Source organism: Notamacropus eugenii, chromosome 7 (genome assembly GCF_028372415.1).
Source record: "Notamacropus eugenii isolate mMacEug1 chromosome 7, mMacEug1.pri_v2, whole genome shotgun sequence".
Lineage (NCBI taxonomy): Eukaryota > Metazoa > Chordata > Mammalia > Diprotodontia > Macropodidae > Notamacropus > Notamacropus eugenii.
Genome location: NC_092878.1, coordinates 122,550,836 through 122,568,674, shown reverse-complemented (window position 1 = coordinate 122,568,674; position 17,839 = coordinate 122,550,836). Strand labels below are relative to the sequence as shown.

Below are 17,839 nucleotides of genomic sequence, written 5' to 3'. Positions count from 1 at the left end.
TTTTAATGGTAGACCGTTGATTTCCTCCCTTCTTCTCATTAGGATGGCATGAAATGGATTCAAAAAACCCATTTTTCCAACCCAGCCAGTTGCTAAATAAATTGGTTGAAGAAAAGAAGTTCGGCAGGAAGACAGGAGAAGGATTTTACAAATACAAGTGATCCCCTGGGTCTCTTGAGTGGGAGGAAGTCTCTGTCAGCAGGTACCAGTTGGCCATCTCAAGAGTCCGATTGGAATGCTATTTGGGCAGAAATTCCCTCACCCAGCCTGCCCTGATTTTTGTGCATTTTGATTGTTATCTCTCTAAAGATTATTTGGCACTCGTTATGTAATAACAAATTTCTCTATCTGGGAACTAATTGTTTTGGTTTTTTTTTTAGTCTATCTCAATTTTTCTATAAGCTTGATGCCCTTTGTGCCTTGGAGCAAATGATGCCTTTGAATCTGTTCATTTTCTTGTAAAATTAGATGTTTATAAAGAAGGTGACACCTATTTGTGTCTTCTCCTGATTATTTGGGGAATCATCGGTGTCAGGTGCATGTGTCTCTGTGTGTGCGTGTTTTAAGCTGTGCTCACTCAGATCCGGCAGGTGGCAGTGTGTACCTGGCCTTTTAGGAGACCATGTACAAGAATAACTTACCTGCTTTAGGAGGTTCCACCATGTTTCTAGAATCCAAATTGAAACAATCTGACCAGACACTGAAGAATATAAGTTTAGATTTTAATTCAACCCCTTTTCAGAAGAAAAACGCCATCTTAGGATATTGTACTTAATGGACAATGGATACCAGTTTTCTGAATTTCCTAATTATTTACATTTTCCTCTAGCCCTTTTGGAAACCACTATACAGATTGTATTTAATAAAAATGTGCACTTTCAAAACCCAAAATTTAATAAGGTCAAGCAATGATAAAAGCACAGTTTGGTACTTTAAGACAAATGCTCTGTGCTTAAATTTCTTCCCCTTAGAAATAATATGAGTGTGGGGATTGGGACATAGGATATAATTTTGGTCTAAATGTTCATGTGGCTACCATTTTCATGGCTTCCTTTTCCTTCACAGTATAAAAAAGAGATCTCTGATTATTTAAGATGATGTCAGTTCATGATGATGGCAATTTCTTTTGAGTAAAGAAATCTAGGACATCTTTTAATCATTGTTTGAAAAGGTATCCCCAAAGATATGAAATATTAGATTTGGAAAGGATCTTAGGCATTGCCTAGCCCAACTCGTCAGTTTGCAAATTGGGAAACTGGGGCCCAGGGAAGTTAAGTACATTGATCAAGTCACACAACTGAGCTGGGAATTAGAACTGGAGTGGTGGGTGATGATAAAGTACTGGGATGAAGCTGGGAAAGAAAATAAACCCACAGGCCTAGTCCCTCCTCCCCAGAAGTCATTGTTGGATTATGTATTGGGTTAAAAGTTCAATGCTAGGAAAATGGGAGAGGGGGAGGGAACTTTTTTCTATAATCATACATTAGCAAAAAAAGAATTCTTTCAATTAAAACAAAATTAAAATGAGAGCACGTGCCTATGCGTATGTATATATATGCACACATATCAATCTTCAATGTGTATGGGTATATCTATATGTATATCATTTGATGAATGTACACTCAGAGCAGTCTAAAGAAATTGAGGCTTCTCTGAACATTTTTATAAAATATTTCCTAAGAAAACAAAGGAAACACCTGTATAGCTACCCCTATTTCCATTTAATAAAGGTTAACCATGTGGTCTAACAACTCTGGTCTCTTGGGTTTTTTTTCAGGCTGGTTCTTGACCTTTTTGCCCAATCCTTGGGCAGAGGAATGTGCTTTTTCCTCCCTTTCAAAGGGATTAGTGGAAGGCTTCTGGGGCTGACTGTCTCAGCTTAGTCACCAAAGGATATGGTGCCCTGCCCTGGATACTAAAGGGCTTTTCATGAATCCTGAAGGCCAGGAAAGGGCAGCTTAAGAATCTAAGAGCCAGGCTCTGGAGACCCAGACTCTGCCTAAAATGGGAGAGTGTGGGAGGGGTCATGCTGACTTTTGATTTGACTGAGGAAAAACACAAGGCCTGGGTTCAAGAAAGAATCAAACTCTTAGAATCCCCATCTGGGCAAATTTTTTATTCCCAAAACCTCAGCTGTAGAGGTGGAAGCAAAGGGAAGAATATCTCCACAGCCCCCTCGTTTGATGAGGAAACAGAGGCTAAAGAGTTTACCATGGGGTCAGAAGTTGTGTGGTTTGTTCTCCATTTTCAAGAGGACCATGACATCAGGGAGGTGATGCCAGGTGAATTGGATTTAAGTGAGGGAGGGCTGTGCAAAGTCACCAGCCTCACTTTCTGCTCCAGAGCTATCTGGGTCCAGTGGCCAGATATAGATCTGCTTTTGACAAATCCCATGTTTTTTCCTTCTATACATCATAATAGAAGGAAGAAAATCACTTCTGAATAGTCTCTCCCATCTCTGGGTTTGTGTGTCACTGTTCTGTCCTGGTTCTCTGGCTGCTTCTGCATGTCGTCCCCACTAATCTGGGATGTACCCTGAGGCTCTCTCTTGAACCCTCTCTACTCTCTATATGTGTCACTTGGTGATCTTATCAGCTCCCATGGTTTCAGTGATTCAGATAATTCCCAGGTTTGTATATTTAGGCCATTGTCTCTCTCCTGTACTTTAGTCAGACATCCCTAACTGCCTCTTGGGCTTCCCAAAATGGATGTCCCATAGACATCTCAAACCAATATGTCCAAAACAGAATTCATTTTCATTATCTTTCTCTAAAACTCCCTCCACCTTGCAGACTTAACTTTTGCAGTTCCACCATCTAGTCCCCCAGGCTCACAACCTCGGTGTCATCCCTGACTGGCACACTCACTTAATTCACATCCAATCCATTGCCACACCTTTTTGTTTCTACCCTCACAGTATTTCTCCTATATGTTCTTTCTACTCATATCACCACAATACTCGCTTAGGTCCTTATCCATCTCACCTGGACTATCGAAATGACTTTTAGCTGACAATTTATCTAGCTGATTCCTATGAGGCAACTCAATGTTTTCCTATTGGCTTCAGGATCAAATGATTGTTCACTGAGTACCTACTATGTGCCAGGCATTGTACTAAGATCTGGAGCCACAAATAAAGGCAAAAGACAACTTGGTTTTCAAGATACTTATCATTTTAGTGAGGGAGACATGAAAACAGCTTTATATATACATACACATATACATATGTCTATATACATATGTGTATGTATATACACATACATGTATATAGACATGTGTATATTATGTATATATATATATACATACATATATAGCTGGATAAATAGAACATATTCAATAGAAGGAAGGTTCTAGCTGTGAGGGTGATAGAGAAAGGTCTTCTGTAGAAGATGGGACTTTAGCTGGTACATGAAGGAAGACAGGAAAACTACGAGGTAAAGGTAAAGAGGGGAGTGTATTCCAGGTATGGGGATTTAAAACATCATTTAAAACACTTGGAGTAAGGAGATGGAGCCCTCCAGCTTCATTGCATCTCAGAGTACCTGGTGTAAGAAAACTGGAAAGGTAGGAGGGGGTCAGGTCATGAAGAGCACTGAATTTCAAACAGAATATTTTATATTGACTCCTACAAAGCTGCTGTTTCTTGACTAGGGAGATGATGCGGTCATATCTGCTCTTGAGGAAAATTAATTTGAAAGCTGAGTAGAGGATGATGGGCCAACCCACAGTAGGCTATTCCTCTAGTCCAGGTGTGAGGTGATGAAGGTCTACATTGGAGTGGGGTAGCATCAGAGGCAAGAAGGGACCTTTTTGAGAGATATTGCAAAGGAAAAATCAACAGGCCTTGGCCTGGGGTGTTGCTGAGAAAGGGAGGAGTCCAGGATAATGATTAGTCCAGGAGCTTGGGGTGACTGGGAGGATGGTGGTCCTAGACCTAGATAGAAAAGGTCAGAAGGGAGGGGAAGGAAAAATGATGAGTTTAATTTTGGACATACTGAATTTAAGATAATTAGGAGACATCCAGTTTGAGATATCTAATACACAGTTGGAGATTCAAGTCTGGAGGTCAGTAGAGATGTTAGGGCTGGATAAGGAGATCCGAGACTCATCACCATAGAGATGATAATTGAATCCGTGATAGCTGATGAAATCTCCAAGTGAAACAGAAGAAAAGATGGTCCAGGACAAAGCCCTGGGGGAAAGTCATAAGTCGTAGTCATCACTTGAGTGAAGATGTAGCAAAGGAAACTTCGGAGTGATCGTCAAAGAACCAAGAGGAAGCAGTTGAGAAAACCTAGAGACGTGATGGGCAATGAGAAGAGAGCAAGGGGGCATCCTCAAAGGCTGAAGAGAAGTCAAGAAGGGTGAGTGCTGTGAAAAGGTCATTAGATTGGGCATTTAAGAGATTGTTGGTAACTGGAGACAGCAGTTTCAGTGGAATGAAATCAGAAGTTAAGAGAGTGGGAGAAAAGGAAGCAGAGGTACCTATTGTAGATGGCCTCAAAAGGAAATGTCACATTTCTAGTGGGTAAGGGATGAATCAAGTGAGTTTTTTGAGAATGGGAAAGATAAGGGTATTTTGTAGGTGGTAGGGAAGCTGCTAGCAGACAGAGAGACTGAAGATGTAAAAGGCGGGGAATGATAAGAGGGCAATCTGCTGGAGAAAATAGGATGGAATGGATCAGTTGTGCTTGTAGGTGGATTTGTCTTAATAAGGAGAAGAGTCACTTCTTCATGTGAAAGAAGGGTGAAGGAGGAGACAGAGTCAGGAGGCTCCTGCATAATGTAAGATAAGGGGGAGGGGGAAAAGGGAGCTCTTGTCTGAAAGGCCTCATTTTTTTTCCCAGTGAAATATGAGGGAAGGGTCTCAACTGAAAGAATGAGGAGGAGGGAGAATCTTCAGAGATTTGAGAAGGGATGGGAAGGTTTGGAAGAGCTTCTGTGGTGAATGTGATAGTGAGTTAATTAGGGAGGTATAAAAGGATTTCCTTCGCCATGGCTAAGTTAAGGTTGTGTAACATAAATTTGTGGTGGACCCAGTCAGAATGGTTTTCCTCTAGCTTTGTTCATTAGCACATGTCTAGGAGTGAAGGCAGTGTAGGAGTAAATCCGAGACTGAGACTTGGCAGGGTAAGACTGGCAATAGGAGGGCAAAGGACTTAAGAAGTTATAGTGCAGAGTTGCCCTGTTTCACCAAGAGGGCAAGCTAGGGAAGGGACGAGGATGTAGCTGGTCAAGGATGATGACCTGAGAAAGAACTGAGAGGTCAAAGGATCAGTGATCAAGGAGATGTGGGTTGTAAAGCAGAGGGAGAGAGAGAAAATCAACAGATTATGCTCAGATAAGGGAGCTTTAGAGCTCATGAATTCGAGTAGTGCATTGGTGGGTGATGGCGAGATCAAGGGTATGACCATTTTTGTGTGTGGCTAAGGTGGAGTGAAGGAGTATATCATCTGAAATGAGTCTTTGGAGGAACTGTTTATTAGGATGTTTAAGGGAACATCAGTATGCATTTTGAAGTCCCCTAGTAGCAGGACTGGATTTCAGGTGGAGAGAACAATTTTAAGTCAGGTACCAAACTCATTGAGGAAAGAAGCAGTGTCATATAGATAGAGAGACAGATAGATAAACGTACATATATACATATGTTATACATATATACACACATGCACACATATATATACATACACACAAGAAAAGCTGGGATTTTTTTTTTAAGTTAAAAAAAGTGGGGTTGAAGGATAATATTCATTTCTTGGCATTGCCCTTCTCTCCTAAAGATTATGAGTTTACTCCCCATCACTATATTTGTTGATGTTTTGTTTTTAAAAAATTGCTATTATCCCCCACCCCCACCAATTGGTTTGGAAACCAAGACCCAAATTGCTGTGTGACCCTTCTTAACTTGACCTCAACCTACCTTTCCAGACTGATGACTCATTCCTGTCTTTCAAAGACTTCATTCAGCCAGACTGGTCTATTTGCTGGTCCACATATACAGGAATCCATTTCCTATCTCCATGCCTTTACAAAGGCTGTTCTCCATACTAGGGATTCACATTCATCTCCCCTTTATCTCCCAGAATCCCTAGATTCCTTCAAAGATCAATTGAAATGTTCCCTCCTACACAAAGCTTTTTCTGATTTCTGTTTCTCTCCCATCCCCAGAAAGTACTTTGTATATTTCTTTGGTTTTGGGGGTTTGTTTGTTTGTTTTTTGGTCTAGACCTGTGATTTCATTAGTTTGGGAACCTCTGGTAAGGACATTTCCTCTACCAATGACCGATAACTTCTGCAAATTATAATCTTAGAGAGTTGCTTAGGGACCCCAAGAATTTAAGTGACTTCTCCAAGATCCTGTAGTCAGTATGGAAATTTCTATCAGTGGTGGTATTTGACCTAGGTTTTCCTGACCTCCGGACAGGCCTCTGTCTCATATATCTCATATTTATTTATCTGTGTTCATGTTGTTCACTCTTCACCCTATCCTCATAGAGAATGTAAAATGTTTGAGGGTAGGGACTGTTATCTTTCCATTTTTGTCTTTGCAAAAATTATCAGTGCCTAGCACAAGACCGACCCATAGTAGGTAGATTCTTCATAAATGCTTATTAAGTCAGATTGTACATTCAGCACCAGGGAGAAATGGGATGAGGATTAATTGACTGGGGAGGCTGTTGTGAACAGACAGGCCCACATGTTGCAGGGTATAATGTAGTCCACAGGACCGTATGGCTTGGAAGTTAAACTGTTGGACCTCCTGGGCAAATCGGCCCCAAGAGTTGTTCCTTCCATCTCTAGAGCCATTCCATTAGAGATTCTTTAAACTTCTAAGGATGAGTCTGGTCAGAATTAATCAGGAGAAAATACTGACCTTGGGGAATGTTCTAATGAGCTCATATGAGTCAATTACATCTTACCTATCAGCAATGAGTTGTGAATGGTTTAAGATAATAGGAAAAAAATAACTGAGGTTATAGAGGAGAGACTTTCCCTGAGGTTCCCCCAAATGCATAAGGTAATTAGGGAAGGGGCAGTGTATGGGATGGAAGAAAAATGTGGTTCTAACCTGATACATTTTTTAAATGATAGGTGTGCTTCAAAAGATTCCCTCTGCAAGATTCAGTTGTGGGAAGGTATTTGCACTTATGGTGCTAATAAGCCACAGTTATTGAAAATAATTGATTTACTTTCATGCAGTCAGAGATTACTTCTCTGGGTTCTCATAGAAGGTCAAGGTAGAAGAAAGACCTTATTAGTAGAAAGGTAGTCATTATGGTCTTAGAAGGGAGAAAAAGTCACACTACTGAGCATGAACAATTCTACTACAGACTCATTGACTTTGGAAGGATTTCTTCAGAAGGAAATGGCTTGGTCATAATCTAAGCAAGTACCCTTGGAGAAAAAAAGTACCTGAGAATAAGACCCACCAATGTCTTTGCCTTCCATGTAAAGAGCCACCTGGTTCAGAAATGACAACATTTAAAGACAAAGAAGAGAGGCTTTGGAAGTCCCTGTCTGGCAAGGTTGGCGTTCTGGAAACCTAGTTTTCTACTTGGATCAAAGCTTCTCAGCAAAGAGAATTATGAAGGGTTTCAGCCTCAGGTCAACACCTGGGAAAGGGTGAGGATACATACAAAATATTCCTTTTCTTTTGCCATACTTATTCATACTATGAACTTTTCATATGGTTTTCCTTCATTTAATTTTAATTTTAAAACATTAAAATCCACCTTCTCTCCTTCCCTTTGAGAAACAAATTTCCCATTGGCCATGTCCACACAAATTTTGTTTTCTTTCATCAAGGAAGGTAAGGAATCAATTAAGCATTTAAAAAGTGTTTACTGTGTGCTATGAACGGGAAAATTATTGTCTATATGTGTGTATATGTGTGCTCTTACTCTGGAATCTGTCTCAGGTGGAGTTTCGTGCACTCTTCCCAGGCTAACTGGCATCCTTAGTTGTTTTTGGAACACCATGTTCCATTTCTCATCAATATGTTTTTGCCCAGGTGGTTCCCTATGTCTGGAATGTTCTTCCTTCCCATTTTGCCTCAGAATTAGAGCTATCATCTTTGGAGTTATTTTGCACAATTTTGTCTATGTAAACTTATTGTATCGTCTCTTCTTGGAGTCCCTGTTGCAGTTAGGTTACTGCATTTCTAAACTTTATTTCAACTCTATCACTCCAGTTCAGCGAACAGTGAAGAAAGCCTATTTACAATGGATTTAGGTTCCTTGAGGACATTGACTGCTTTATTTTTGACTCTGTGTCCCCAGCTTCTAATACAATGACTGACCCCTGGAAGACATTTTTTAAATGCTTGTTTAATTTATTTTAAATATTGTGAGAACCATGAATTTCTCAAGATTGCTAACTTTAAAGATGTTTTGAACAATGAACTGTGTTATTCTATGGTACCTTAGGTTGAATTTTGTTACTTCAGTATATTTCCTAACATTCTAGAAAGAAAAACAATAGCACTGAATAAAATCCATGTTTCTAGTTAGATGACAAACAAATTGAAAATGTGGGAGGGGGTAGGAAAGGAAGCAGAGCAAAAAGTACAAAGTGATTTGGCATAGTAAAAAACGATTGGGAAGACCTATTTTTGTGACCTTAGGCAAGTCCCTGAATCTCTCCAGGCCTCGGTTTTGCATTTTCATTTAATATAGAAAAAGAGCATTAGACCAGGCAGCCTCTGAAATGCCATCCTCAGAAAATCCTTGCTTGATATTTCTGTCCCTGCTAAATATTGTCCTATATATCTCTTCTACTCTATGTGGCCAAGCTTTTTGCAAAGGCCATCTTTACGGTAGGTACCTCCAACTTTCCTTCCTCTTATTCACTGTTTAATTTCTTAAAATCTGGCTTCCAATCCCATCCTTTCACCAAAATGGTTCTCTCCAAAGTTAACAATGATCTCTTAGTTGCCAAATCCGTGGGCTTTTCTCCATCCTCATTCTCCTTGACCTCTCTGCAGCCTTTGATACTAAGAACTCTCTTCTCCTTGATACTTATCTCTAGGTTTTCAGAACACAATTTTTCTCCTAGTTCTCCTCTCCTCTCTTCAGACTGCTTTTACTCAGTTTGTTTTGCTGCTTCTCATCCAGGTCATCCCTTCCAATTGTGGTTCTACCCTGGGCCCTCTTCTCTTCTCCCTCTATCTTACTTCCCTTGGTGATCTCATGAACTCTTATGGATTTGTCATCTCTATGCTGATGATTCTCAGATCTATGTATTCTGCCCTAACTTCTTTGCTGACTTCCAGTCATATATCTCCAACCGCCTTTTAGATATCTCAGAATGAATGACCAGTAGACATCTTAAACTTCAACATATCCAAAATAGAACTCTTTCCCTCTACATTTTCCCCACCACCTTACTTTCCCTATTACTGTAGAGGGCAATACCATCCTCCCAGTCCCTCTGGAGGAGGGAGTCAAACTCAACAATTCACTAATTCTCACTCTCCTCCTCCAATATCTAATTTGTTGCCAAAGTCCCTTGATTTCACCTTCGCAGCATTTTTTCAATATGCCCTCTTCTCCCTGACACTCTGGTGCAGAAACTTGGTCTTCCCGCCTCAAGTCTCTCCTCCCTCCAATCCAAGCCACCAAAATGATTTTCTTAAAGTGCAGGTCCGATCATGTCATACTCAATAAACTCAATAAACTCCAGTGGCTCCCCATCACCTCCAGGATCAAATACAAAATCCTCTGGCATTCAAAGTTATTCATAACATAGCTTCCCTCTTCTCATCGTTTTAGTCTTATACCTTGCTGTCTGCTGAGTACTTTTTGATCCAATGACACTGGCTTCCTTGTTGACCCATGAATAAGACATTATCTGCTCCAGACATTTTCTCAAGTTGTCCCCCATGCCTGGAATTTTCTCCTTTCTCACCTCCATCTCTCAGCTTCTCTGACTTGGATCAAGTACCAACTTAAATCCCATCTTCTTCAGGGAACTTTTCTCAATTCCTCTTCATTCTAGTGCCTTCTTTATTTTATCTGTCTGTCTGTCTCTCTCTCTATCTACCTATCTATCATCATCATCTATCAACCTATCTATCATCCATCAATCAATCTATCTGTCTATCTATCTATCTGTCTATCTATCTATCTATCTATCTATCTATCTATCTATCTATCTATCTATCTATCTATCTATCTACCTATCTACTCTATGTCTGTCTATCTAGTGCCCTAATTATTTTCTATTTATCTGATCTAAACTTGTCTGAAACATCTTTATCTGTTAGTTGTCTCCCCCATTAAACTTGATGGCAGACATTGCCTTTTGCCTCTTTTTGCATCCCAGTACTTAGTGCAGTACTTGGCCCATAGTAGGCATTTAATACATGCTTATTGAATGGCTGTTGACTGACTGTTCAGCACTAAATCTATAATCTTGTGACAGATCCTAATCTGTCTAAATCATGCTATTTAAACATTTTAAAAATCATACCTACTTTAGCTCTATTCCATTCAATACAGAATCATTTACTTCTAGTATTCTTTTAATCTAACATCAGATTTTCTCTACATTTTCCTTATAGGCACACCTCACTGCTTCCCTAATGGAGCAGAGAATAAAATCAGCCTCGAATATATTGAGGTAGCTTAATCATTAAAAATGATCGCTCACATCTTACAGTGTTGTTGAAGTGATTCTGTTGAACCAGGCTGTTGGTGTGTGTACTTTTTGGATCTTACACCTGAAACTCAGCCATGACAGTTCTGCTCAGTAGTGATCACCACGGTTACCAGCTGCTTCTTTAGGAAAAGGAAATGTTCTGCATCCTTTCATCACTTCCTAATAGTTATCCGTATGCCTTTAGAAACTACTCCTTTTTACCCACTAAACTTGTTTGTTACAATACATGCACCTTTGCATACAGATGAGACTATGTGGCAGAGGGGATAAAGAGATGTCCTGGGAGTAAAGAGTATTTGGTTCAAGAACTACCTCTGACCTACTCTAGCTGTGTCCTTGGGCAAGTCACTGAACTTTTGAGTGCCCCAGATAATTCTCTAAGACTTTTATGTTCCAGTTGTCCATCTACATTGTGGGGGTTTTCTTAGTGACACCTTTCTATACCAATGAAATCACAGGTGTAATTAATAATTATATATGGGTATACAGACATACGGGGTGGTAGGTGGCATAGAAGAGAGAATGCCAGGTGTGGAGTCAGGAAGACTCTTCTTCCTGAGTTCAAATCTGGCCTCAGACACTTACTAGCTGTGTGACCCTGGGCAAGTTACTTAACCTTGTTTGCCTCAGTTTCCTCATCTATAAAATAAGCTTGAGAAGAAAATGGCAAAGAACTCCAGGATTCTTCCCAAGAAAATTCCAAATGAGATCACAGAGAGTCAGACTTGACTGAAAACGACTGAACAGATACAAACATATATCTGGGTATGTGAGGGCAAGAAAGCCACATGGGCACATTTGTTCGGACTTGTGATTTCATCAAGGAAACTCACAATGAGGAAACCTGCTTCACTAAAGACAATTTCTCTATAACTTAAGAGTTGTAGGGGGCACTCATAGGTACTCAGACATCAAGTGACTTGTTCACGTTCAGTTATTATGCATAGAGGCAAGACTTATGTCCAGGTCCTTCTGACTCCAGAGTTAGTCCTTTATCCACTAGGCCAGGTTACCTCTTGCCAATGAATGGTTACCAATTTGTACAGCATTCTAAATAAACATTTTTTACAATCCAATTTGGCCTTCTCGAATAAATTTCCTACACAGTATAACAAATAATGATCATGATCCACCTTGGAAACAATCATAAACATTTTTCCTAGTTCACAATTACTAGAGATTTAATTTTGTTTTAGCCAGTCTCTTCTGTCTCCTTCTCCCCCTCCCCCCCATATATTCAGGATAAAATAAATATGATAGGCATTCTTTGATACTTACCTGGCAAAAACACTTTACCCATTAAGTACAAATGGGTAAACAGTAGGTTTTTACCAAATTTCTTTAAAATGTCTCTTTTCAATCCAGATGCTCTCCTGATGTGTGTCCAGTTTGACTCTGGGCTGTAGTACATCAGTCTTCCTTATTCAAATACTCTCTAAAAACAGTTGAGAGGCAGCATAGGCAGAAGGAGAGGTGGGACTGTCTAGGCCATAAGCTCAAGTGTTTCCCTCTCTGGCTGTTTACATAAAAGGTGTAAAGTAATAAGAAAATTAATATTTGGGAACAGTGGCTCATGTCAGAGCCAGAAGGACCTGGGTTCATTGCCACCTCTAACACATAGCTGTGTGACCTTTGGCAAGTCAGTGCTCAAGAAAATTTCTGAAATCTATGAAGTTGCAGACAAGGTGCCAACCTGCATTGGTAGATGGGTTTTCTTCCCCTGAGTTTTCTATATACCCAACAGTGATGCTGGAGCCAACTTGAATGGTGAGTCAGTTTGTTAAAATTTCAAGGTGAGCATTTATGCCCCTGAAATCTGTAAATGCTACAAATCCAGGCTTGATTTGTTGTTTTACTGATTATCTAGACCACGGGTGGGGAACCTGCGGCCTTGAAGCCACATCTAAACCTTTAGGTCCTCAAGTGTGACCCTTTGATTGAATCCAAACTTCATAGAACAAATCCCTTTAATAAAAGGATTTGTTTTTTGAAGTTTGTTAGACTCTTAGGCTTAAGAAAGTGAGGTAAAAAACAATGAAGATTAAATTTAAAGGTGTGTAATTTGGGTACATTCCTTCCCCTACCCCCAACAGGTTGTTAAATATTTACTAGCACCTACGCTGGCAGCCTATACCAATGAAATCATACGTTCAGAGATATAATAATGAAACCAGTAAAGGACCTACTGTGAGTAGCTGAAAAGACAATGCCCACAAAATTCACCTGGGTTGAGCAAGATAATTTGTTCCTTCATTTTTGAGGGAAAGCAGAATTCTAAACCACCATTCCTTCGGAGGTGCTGGAAAAGTTGGTCAGACCAGGAATTCCATAGGGAGGGAAGGAACACCCTCCTCTTCCTCTCAGACCGTCATGTAGATTGCCATCTCATCTGAGATGAAATGGGGTCTGAGAGAGAGAGCTGTCTCTATGTAAATAGCATTCTGTGTGGAGATCCTGAAACTGAGAATAGAGAGGAATCTTAAAGCTCATCCAATCTGAGTTTAAGTGAATTGCCCTAGTTCACACAGGTAGATCAGGGTCTTCTGATCAACAGCTAGAGTGATTTCCACTGTACTATGCTGCCAAGTCAAATTGTTCTTAACTGACAGTTATGTGGTACAATTGAGAGTGTTGGACCCAGGAAGACCTGAGTCTGAATTCTGTCTTAGACACTATGTGACCCTGGGCAAATCACTTCTAAGCCTCAGTTTCCCTATCTGTAAAGAGGGAGTGGCAATTGTACCTCTTCCCAGGTTTGTTATGAGGATCAAATGAAATCACTTATGTTACTGTCATTCTATTACTGAGACAAACATTACAAAGGTAACTTTAGAATTCACCTTGGAATTCTCAGAAGTGAGCTTAAGCAGTACAAATCTTGCTGAGATCTGCCCTCACACCCTCGCAGGCCTGCTGTCCTTTGGCCAAGGAACAATTAAGTGACATTGGTCAATAAACAATATGATGTCTTCCAGTGACCAAGTTTCTAATTTTTGTTAAAGTTATTCTCTATCCATCTGTGGTTATCCTCCTTTAAGAATGAAAATGACCTAGATATCTAGTTATTATTCACTTGCTCCTGATTATCATAGCCTTTAAGATTATTTCTAGCCTCAGACCAAAACCTACAGGAAAAGAAAAAGGATTTTACAGCTAGGGTAGTGGTCTGACTTATTGGTCAGAAGGCATCACTCCTAGCAACCAAGTAAACCAGGGTCACAGAGAAAAATAATACTTGGTAATGAGTAGGTTGTTAGCCATAACCTCTGCTAGTATATATCTTTCAAGAGGCTGAGGCGTCCTCTCTTAGGCACATCCTTTACTGAGGAGAGAGCAATGAAAAAAGTCAAAGACGGACCAACACCAAACCAGGAAAAAACCAGGAGGCAGAAGCCCCACAGATGTCTTCAGAGCACTGGTTCCTCTTTAGCTCATACCTTTGGGACTACTTACTCTACTACCCTGTAACACCTAAAGGAGTTGGGCTTTATGGGGATTTGTCAAGAATGAGCTTCCTAAGGAAAATTTTTCCTGAGATCATAGCCCATAAAAGAGGGAGTTCAGGTTGAGGAGGAGTATGGTAGAAGATGATGTGCAAAGACCCCAAGCTGAAATCAATTTCTTCCCAAGTCTTACTCTTTCTCTCTTTTTTTTCTTCATTTGTTTCTTTCTTAGGATGTACTGAGAGGGGGGAAAAAAATCTCTGTCACTCTTTGAAATGGATTTTGCTAATGCATCTTGTAACCTGCTCAACCCAGTATATGAAGAGTTTTTATTTGAATGGTTTTCCATCAATCAACAAGCACGTAATAAATTGCTGCCTTGGAGCAGAGGAAGGGGTACTGACATTAGAGTTGGAGAAAAGGAGTTAAATTCTGCCTCTGATGCTAAACTGCATGACCTTGGTCAAGTCATCTACTTAAACTCTGTGGGCCTTAGTTTTTTCATCTATTAAATGAAGGTGAGACTAAGATGGTTCTGGGGTTCCTTCCTGCTATGTGTTTATGATCCTGTGTACCATGCACTGAAACCTAGATTGATGACTTCTTGGAGGGTTTGGTTTCCCTGCTATTTCAGAGAGTCATACTACTAAGCCATTTTTAAGCATTATTTTTACAGTGCTGCAGTCAACAAGCCAAAGATGAATTAACATTCCAAAGACAATCATTTTGGAATGGTTGAAGTAGGTAAGTCATGTGGGTTCAATGACAAAAAAATAAAGAAAGAAAAAGAGAGACACTGCCCCATCTCATCAGATCAGTGCTAAATTGTCAGGTGCTTTTCCCCTTCTTGATTATAGTTTAGGACCGAATGAGAAGAAATTGGAGAAGGTACAGAGGAGAGCAATGAACATGATTAAAGGACAGTGATGTAAGCTTCAGGGAATTGGGATGTGCATCTCCACCTGAAACAGGACAAGGCAAAGCGGCACAAATTTTATTTGATTATTTGCCTAAGTGGGGAAGGAGGAGGGGAGACGATTTCCATTACACCCAGAGGCAACCCTGAATTTGAACTTCTAAGAACAGAATAGCTGACAAGAGGTTTTCAAAAAAGTTTCAACCATCCTGTTCAGGATGGCTGACATACAGACCTACCTGTATACTGAAGGATGGCAGAAGGTACTTACAGCGGTCCCTAACAAATCTATTCTAATCCAACTTTACCAGACAATTCACTCTTAATGAAGTGATACTTTTTTTGTAGTTTTATTACAAAGCTTCTTTAAAAAAATGCTCAGCACATTAACTCAAACTGGAATGACAAAACTTTAGTTAACAGTTTTTGGCAAAGGCTGCGCCTCGCAGTTTTTTGTTTTTTTTTAAAGGGTACATCAATGCTTATTTCAACCACTGGCATAAAATCCCACTAATCGGCTAATAAAAACAGATACAAATACAGAACATTTAAAGTAATAACAATTCAAGTGCTGGGCTTTTTACAAGAAGAAGGAAGTAAGAGATAAAGAAGAAAGGGAAAACTCACTGCAAACCAATTTGCTGGATGGATTGCTTAGGTTTACAAAGAGGACTAAAGTGAAGCAGGATCCACGTGTCTACTGACATGTTGACTTGGTGGTTACACTTAATTAGTTCTATATGACACCTTACAAAGACGGAGAGGCCACTATTTGTTACAAACGGTTCACAGAGAAGCCACATTTTCAGACAAGATTTCTCTCAGACTTCTTTCAGTTTTGTTTTTTTTAAAAAAATCATACTTTTCCAGATCTTTGAATTTTATTTAAAAGATCATATAGCTAGTAAAATATACACCAAGGAAATTAAAACTAAAAAGTTAAAAATATAAAAGCATTCAAGTTTAAAAAAAAAAGAAGCAAACATAAAATTGATCCTTTTGCACTGTTATTAAATAAAAAGTTTGGGAGGAAGGAAAAGAGAAAACAATGGGGACAGAAAGAAAGATGGAAGAGGTCTTCCACAAATTCCTCATAGGGGGATGGGCAGGTGATTGAGTGCTGGCTAGCTATTGGCTCCACATGGTTGCAGCAGGCAGGCAGACATGGCCGGGTTACCTTGCTTGCCAAAAGGTATAGACATGGATGCAAAATACTCTGGGAAGGCAGAGATGAAGGGAGAGAAGCTTCTCAACTGACCCAAAGCCTGCAAACCTTCTCATGTGCATTTCAATTTTGTGGGGTTCGTTGTTTTAAATCTTCTTATGCTTTTCTTTCAGGACTGGGTTCTTGCAGTAGGAGCAAAGAGTGATTTGGCAGTGATTGTCCTTATGGTTCAATGTCTCTAGCAGTAACCACAGGGTCAAGTAGATATCAAGACTCCTTAGGGGTCGACTGCTCAGACCGAGGAGATGTTTGGAGTTTCAACAGGCTTCCATCTCCAGAAGAGGCCCTGGGGTTGCTGCCTTGGCTTTGCACGTTGGGAATGAGTTTCGTTTTCCACCTCAAGAAGGAACAAATGAAATGCTATTAATATGAACCATCCATAGATGAAACTCCCTGCCCCATTCCCCCAAAAAGCCAACTTCATTTTTTTTTTTTAATGTCTCTAATGCAAGACCTTCACAAACCCTTTGTATTTCTTTTGTCCATTAGGGCAACTTGGTTATCCCAAATATGGATTGTGCCCCAGCACTGCTTAGTCTCCAGTGGAAGTCTGCCTTCAGGCAACACAATTAGAATGTTTCAACATCAGGGTTTTCAAAATGTTTGGATTCATGCACCTTCTACCACATATTTGATTAATTAAGCATATTTTTCCTTTTTAATGAGTTAGCAGCATCTGTTGTGCCATTTAACTAGACTGGCTAAAAACAAACAACCCTAAAACAAACACCTTCGAAAAAAAATGACTCAACAGTAACTCCTTTCTAATAAATACTACATTTCCTTCCACAATTGAACACTGAATCAACGATGTGATTTTCCCATGTACAATGTGACTCTCAGTACTTTGAATTCAGATTTTTACCTTGGGAAGGAAAACTCCTAGAGCAGGTAGTAGAAAGAACACTGGATCTAGCCAGGAGAACTGAGTTCAGACTCCAGTTTTATCACTACCTTAAATAACTCTGAGCAAGTCACAACCTTGAAGAAAAAAGCGTCTGTGTGTCTTAGAAATCTTGCCCCTAACTGGTTCTACCTGATGGGACCACCATACGGTGGCATAACTCAGTTTCCTCACCCATAAAATGAGGAGGCTATACTAGACACAGCCTTCTTAGCTTTCTAAATCTTATCTTGAGGATTGTGTTGTACGACACTCTATTCCAGTGCACTCAGTAATAACTATTCTGTAATAATAAAAAAAAATTGCCTTAAATCCCTCCACTTCAGACCCCATTTTGCATAACAACTAAACTTTGAAAAACTCACCTAGAGGATATGTATAATGGAAAAAGAAAAAAAGCTGAGAGGCCGTATTGGTATTGTGTGTGTTACAATTTACCAGAGAGAACACATATTATTCAGCACATTGCTAATATCCTAATACCAAGCATCCCCACATCTTTCCATACATTTTCACACCCTTGTATCAAGAGTCCAAGGTCCTTTGTTACTATCTGTAAGTCTGTCGTTGGATTACGATCTAAAGATCTACAACTGAAAGGGACCCCAGAGACCATCTAGTCAATCCATTTTAATCTGAATATTCTCAAGGATCAGGAAAAAACAACAACTACTTTGTCTTTTGGACTCGAG

The 17,839-nt window shown here is 39.8% G+C and overlaps 2 protein-coding genes across 9 annotated transcripts in view; one reads left to right on the top strand and one right to left on the bottom strand.

Moving 5' to 3' along the window:
* Positions 1 to 1,751, top strand: part of HADH (hydroxyacyl-CoA dehydrogenase) — a 50,194-nt gene extending 48,443 nt beyond the window's left edge. Inside the window, exon 8 of the mRNA XM_072622498.1 lies at positions 43 to 1,751. Within this exon, the coding sequence (XP_072478599.1) occupies positions 43 to 161 (119 nt within the window). The 3' untranslated portion in view covers positions 162 to 1,751. The remainder of the gene's footprint in view (positions 1 to 42) is intronic.
* Positions 1,752 to 15,344: 13,593 nt separating this feature from the next.
* LEF1 (lymphoid enhancer binding factor 1) overlaps positions 15,345 to 17,839 on the bottom strand; it is a 175,405-nt gene continuing 172,910 nt past the window's right edge. For all 8 annotated transcript variants that reach the window (XM_072622491.1, XM_072622489.1, XM_072622496.1 and 5 more), the window contains one exon: positions 15,345 to 16,580. Coding sequence is in view for 4 of the 8 variants with exons in the window: in XM_072622489.1 (XP_072478590.1) it covers positions 16,501 to 16,580 (80 nt within the window). In the remaining 4 variants the exon portion in view is untranslated. The remainder of the gene's footprint in view (positions 16,581 to 17,839) is intronic.